Source organism: Salvelinus fontinalis, chromosome 20 (assembly GCF_029448725.1).
Source record: "Salvelinus fontinalis isolate EN_2023a chromosome 20, ASM2944872v1, whole genome shotgun sequence".
Lineage (NCBI taxonomy): Eukaryota > Metazoa > Chordata > Actinopteri > Salmoniformes > Salmonidae > Salvelinus > Salvelinus fontinalis.
Window position 1 is genome coordinate 38,350,679 of NC_074684.1, and position 5,673 is coordinate 38,356,351.

Below are 5,673 nucleotides of genomic sequence, written 5' to 3' on the forward strand. Positions count from 1 at the left end.
AGTCAGAGATAAGATCCATTCCAAGCCATTCCAAGTCAGAGATAAGAGGCCATTCCAAGCCATTCCAAGTCAGAGCTAAGAGGCCATACCAAGTCAGAGATAAGAGGCCATACCAAGTCAGAGATAAGAGGCCATACCAAGTCAGAGATAAGAAGCCATTCCAAGTCAGAGATAAGAGGCCATTCCAGGTCAGAGATAAGAGGCCATTCCAGGTCAGAGATAAGAGGCCATACCAAGTCAGAGATAGGAGGCCATTCAAAGTCAGAGATAGGAGGCCATTCCAAGTCAGAGATAAGAGGCCATTCCAGGTCAGAGATAAGAGGCCATACCAAGTCAGAGATAAGAGGCCATTCAAAGTCAGAGATAGGAGGCCATTCCAAGTCAGAGATAAGAGGCCATACCAAGTCAGAGATAAGAGGCCATACCAAGTCAGAGATAAGAGGCCATTCCGAGTCAGAGATAAGAGGTCATTCCAAGTCAGAGATAAGAGGCCATTCCAAGTCAGAGATAAGAAGCCATTCCAAGTCAGAGATAAGAGGCCATTCCAAGTCAGAGATAAGAGGCCATTCCAAGTCAGAGATAAGAGGCCATTCCAAGTCAGAGATAAGAGGCCATTCCAAGTCAGAGATAAGAGGCCATTCCAAGTCAGAGATAAGAGGCCATTCCAAGTCAGCGATAAGAGGCCATACCAAGTCAGAGATAAGAGGCCATACCAAGTCATTCCAAGTCAGAGATAAGAGGCCATTCCAAGTCAGAGATAAGAAGCCATTCCAAGTCAGAGATAAGAGGCCATTCCAAGTCAGAGATATGAGGCCATTCCAAGTCAGAGATAAGAGGCCATTCCAAGTCAGAGATAACAGGCCATTCCAAGTTAGAGATAAGAAGCCATTCCAAGTCAGAGATAAGAGGCCATTCCAAGTTAGAGATAAGAGGCCACTCCACGTCAGAGATAAGAGGCTATTCCAAGTCAGAGATAAGAGGCCATTCCAAGTTAGAGATAAGAGGCCATTCCAAGTCATACCAACTCAGAGATAAGAGGCCATTTCACGGGTACACACGGCGGCTACACACTCTTTAGATCTCTTGTCTGAAAGCCAGTCCGTGGAGGAGATGGTACTGTTGGGTGTTTCTATCGGTGTATTGCAGGTATGTGTATATATTCTTTGTGACTGTAAATGTTCATTGTGTGGTTCATTGGTTCATTGACAGCGCAAAGTATTTCCTGTTGTGGGGGGGGGGGGAAATAACACATTCTGTGGACAGTTCAATTGTCTTTCCTTTCATGGAAGACCCATGGTCGATACATACCAGATATGTGGACTCCAGGGACATGACTTCGACTCGACCCAACTTGATATAAAATAACTTGGATTTAGAGCCTCTAGATTCGGGATTTGACTTTGACTTGAGACTGATGACTTGAAATGATCTGGCCAGTTTTTTGTAACTCATTTGTGGCACAGAGCCTACATGATTACTCTCCACGCTGTCAGAGACAATATCACACGTGCAGAAATACTAAAAACGGATTAGCTAGTGAAATGCACATTCGGCCCAGCAAATTGTCAAGGTCAACACGGGTCGGGTGAGCTAGCACAGAAGGGAGAATAATGTACATGAACCCTGGATTGCTGATTACTACGTATTGGCCAATGAGAGGCTTTGAATTCACAGGTCGGCCATATTGTCTCTCCTCAGAAAAACAGTCGTCTACAGTAACAGAAGACCTTTCTAAACAATTATACTTTTAGGAAAATGTTTTTACATCTTTTTTTTTTATTATGTTTTATTTTAGCACCTTCCTAATATTGACTACCCCGCCCTCTGTTGTCCTCAGAACAGCCCGAATATGTCGGGGCATGGACTCTACAAGGTGTCGGAAGCGTTCCACAGGGATGCTGTTCCATGTTGACTCCAATGCTTCCCACAGTTGTGTCAAGAACTGGAGGTCTGGAGCTCCAGGGAGTAAGCTATATTCTCTCAGGCCCAGGGAGAGGGCAGGAAGGCGGGCAGGGAGTGTAGGCCTAGAGGCTTGGAGGTCTGGAGCTCCAGTGAGTAAGCTATATTCTCTCAGGCCCAGGGAGAGGGCAGGAAGGCGGGCAGGGAGTGTAGGCCTAGAGGCTTGGAGGTCTGGAGCTCCAGTGAGTAAGCTATATTCTCTCAGGCCCAGGGAGAGGGCAGGAAGGCGGGCAGGGAGTGTAGGCCTAGAGGCTTGGAGGTCTGGAGCTCCAGTGAGTAAGCTATATTCTCTCAGGCCCAGGGAGAGGGCAGGAAGGCGGGCAGGGAGTGTAGGCCTAGAGGCTTGGAGGTCTGGAGCTCCAGTGTAAAGCGTGGAACTCCAGAGTGGGTCCGACCCTGATGTTATCAAGATATGAACCCCAGCTTCACAGGCTGCAGAGACCTAGCTGGCTAATGGAAACCAGACGCTAGACAACTTCCAACACACACACACACACATGATAGACATGATGCCTGGGCACGGTACAGGAGGAGGATTTGATTTGAAAGGAGAGGGGGTATGGGAGGGGGAGATGTGTGTGTGTATGTTTGCAGCGCACGTGCATGTTTGTGTGTATACGTGCGCGTACTGTATGTACTTGACAGAGGTTTGTTCAAGTCGGTTTGCTGTTTCACTGCTGTAACCGTCATGTAATTCCCCAAGGATCTGTGGTGCATTAAGCAATGATCTGGCCTGCGTCGCTGGGTCTCTGGGTCTCTGGGTCTCTGGGTCTCTGCGTCTCTGGGTCTCTGGGTCTCTGGGTCTCTGGGTCTCTGGGTCTCTGGGTCTCTGGGTCTCTGGGTCTCTGGGTCTCTGGGTCTCTGGTTCTCTGCGTCTCTGGGTCTCTGGGTCTCTGGGTCTCTGGGTCTCTGGGTCTCTGGGTCTCTGGGTCTCTGCGTCTCTGCGTCTCTGCGTCTCTGGGTCTCTGGGTCTCTGGGTCTCTGGGTCTCTGCGTCTCTGCGTCTCTGGGTCTCTGCGTCTCTGCGTCTCTGCGTCTCTGCGTCTCTGCGTCTCTGAGTCTCTGGGTCTCTGGGTCTCTGGGTCTCTGGGTCTCTGGGTCTCTGGGTCTCTGGGTCTCTGGGTCTCTGCGTCTCTGCGTCTCTGCGTCTCTGAGTCTCTGGGTCTCTGGGTCTCTGGGTCTCTGGGTCTCTGAGTCTCTGCGTCTCTGCGTCTCTGGGTCTCTGGGTCTCTGGGTCTATGGGTCTCTGCGTCTCTGCGTCTCTGGGTCTCTGAGTCTCTGGGTCTCTGGATCTCTGGGTCTCTGGGTCTCTGGGTCTCTGCGTCTCTGCGTCTCTGCGTCTCTGAGTCTCTGCTTCTCTGCTTCTCTGCGTCTCTGCGTCTCTGCGTCTCTGCGTCTCTGGGTCTCTGGGTCTCTGGGTCTCTGTGTCTCTGCATCTCCGGTTCTCTGCGTCTCTGCGTCTCTGGGTCTCTGCGTCTCTGGGTCTCTGCGTCTCTGGGTCTCTGGGTCTCTGGGTCTCTGGGTCTCTGGGTCTCTGCGTCTCTGGGTCTCTGGGTCTCTGGGTCTCTGGGTCTCTGGGTCTATGGGTCTATGGGTCTCTGCGTCTCTGCGTCTCTGCGTCTCTGGGTCTCTGAGTCTCTGGGTCTCTGGGTCTCTGGGTCTCTGGGTCTCTGGGTCTCTGGGTCTCTGGGTCTCTGGGTCTCTGCGTCTCTGCGTCTCTGAGTCTCTGCTTCTCTGCGTCTCTGCGTCTCTGTGTCTCTGCGTCTCTGAGTCTCTGCTTCTCTGCGTCTCTGCTTCTCTGCGTCTCTGCGTCTCTGCGTCTCTGCGTCTCTGGGTCTCTGGGTCTCTGGGTCTCTGTGTCTCTGCATCTCCGGTTCTCTGCGTCTCTAGGTCTCTAGGTCTCTAGGTCTCTGCGTCTCTGGGTCTCTGGGTCTCTGGGTCTCTGGGTCTCTGGGTCTCTGAGTCTCTGAGTCTCTGAGTCTCTGAGTCTCTGGGTCTCTGGGTCTCTGGGTCTCTGCGTCTCTGGGTCTCTGCGTCTCTGCGTCTCTGCGTCTCTGCGTCTCTGGGTCTCTGGTTCTCTGCGTCTCTGGGTCTCTGCGTCTCTGGGTCTCTGCGTCTCTGGGTCTCTGCGTCTCTGCGTCTCTGCGTCTCTGCGTCTCTGAGTCTCTGGGTCTCTGGGTCTCTGGGTCTCTGGGTCTCTGGGTCTCTGAGTCTCTGCGTCTCTGCGTCTCTGGGTCTCTGGGTCTCTGGGTCTCTGGGTCTATGGGTCTATGGGTCTCTGCGTCTCTGCGTCTCTGGGTCTCTGAGTCTCTGGGTCTCTGGGTCTCTGGGTCTCTGGGTCTCTGGGTCTCTGGGTCTCTGGGTCTCTGCGTCTCTGCGTCTCTGCGTCTCTGAGTCTCTGCTTCTCTGCTTCTCTGCGTCTCTGCGTCTCTGCGTCTCTGCGTCTCTGAGTCTCTGCTTCTCTGCGTCTCTGCGTCTCTGCGTCTCTGCGTCTCTGGGTCTCTGGGTCTCTGGGTCTCTGTGTCTCTGCGTCTCCGGTTCTCTGCGTCTCTGCGTCTCTGGGTCTCTGGGTCTCTGGGTCTCTGGGTCTCTGCGTCTCTGCGTCTCTGGGTCTCTGGGTCTCTGCGTCTCTGGGTCTCTGCGTCTCTGGGTCTCTGGGTCTCTGGGTCTCTGGGTCTCTGGGTCTCTGAGTCTCTGAGTCTCTGAGTCTCTGGGTCTCTGGGTCTCTGGGTCTCTGGGTCTCTGAGTCTCTGCGTCTCTGGGTCTCTGGGTCTCTGGGTCTCTGGGTCTATGGGTCTCTGCGTCTCTGCGTCTCTGCGTCTCTGGGTCTCTGAGTCTCTGGGTCTCTGGGTCTCTGGGTCTCTGGGTCTCTGGGTCTCTGGGTCTCTGGGTCTCTGCGTCTCTGCGTCTCTGAGTCTCTGCTTCTCTGCTTCTCTGCGTCTCTGCGTCTCTGCGTCTCTGCGTCTCTGCTTCTCTGCGTCTCTGCTTCTCTGCGTCTCTGCGTCTCTGCGTCTCTGCGTCTCTGGGTCTCTGGGTCTCTGGGTCTCTGTGTCTCTGCATCTCCGGTTCTCTGCGTCTCTAGGTCTCTAGGTCTCTGCGTCTCTGGGTCTCTGGGTCTCTGGGTCTCTGGGTCTCTGAGTCTCTGAGTCTCTGAGTCTCTGAGTCTCTGAGTCTCTGGGTCTCTGGGTCTCTGGGTCTCTGCGTCTCTGGGTCTCTGCGTCTCTGCGTCTCTGCGTCTCTGGGTCTCTGCGTCTCTGGGTCTCTGCGTCTCTGGGTCTCTGCGTCTCTGGGTCTCTGGGTCTCTGGGTCTCTGGGTCTCTGGGTCTCTGGGTCTCTGGGTCTCTGCGTCTCTGCGTCTCTGCGTCTCTGGGTCTCTGCGTCTCTGCGTCTCTGGGTCTCTGCGTCTCTGCGTCTCTGGGTCTCTGCGTCTCTGGGTCTCTGGGTCTCTGGGTCTCTGGGTCTCTGGGTCTCTGGGTCTCTGAGTCTCTGGGTCTCTGGGTCTCTGGGTCTCTGGGTCTCTGCGTCTCTGCGTCTCTGCGTCTCTGCGTCTCTGCGTCTCTGCGTTTCTGCGTCTCTGGGTCTCTGTGTCTCTGCATCTCCGGTTCTCCGCGTCTCTAGGTCTCTGGGTCTCTAGATCTCTGGGTCTCTGGGTCTCTGGGTCTCTGGGTCTCTGGGTCTCTGGGTCTCTGCGTCTCTGCGTCTCTGGGTCTCTGCG

The 5,673-nt window shown here is 54.2% G+C and overlaps 1 protein-coding gene across 1 annotated transcript; it reads right to left on the bottom strand.

The window, feature by feature from the left end:
- Positions 1-1,474: 1,474 nt before the first annotated feature.
- LOC129817893 (octapeptide-repeat protein T2-like) lies at positions 1,475-5,018 on the bottom strand. Its single transcript, XM_055873492.1, has 4 exons — positions 4,857-5,018; positions 4,329-4,532; positions 3,665-3,820; positions 1,475-1,486 (listed from the first exon to the last, which is right to left on the bottom strand). The coding sequence occupies exons 1-4, from the start codon at positions 5,016-5,018 to the stop codon at positions 1,475-1,477; spliced, it is 534 nt and encodes a 177-aa protein (XP_055729467.1).
- Positions 5,019-5,673: the final 655 nt, after the last annotated feature.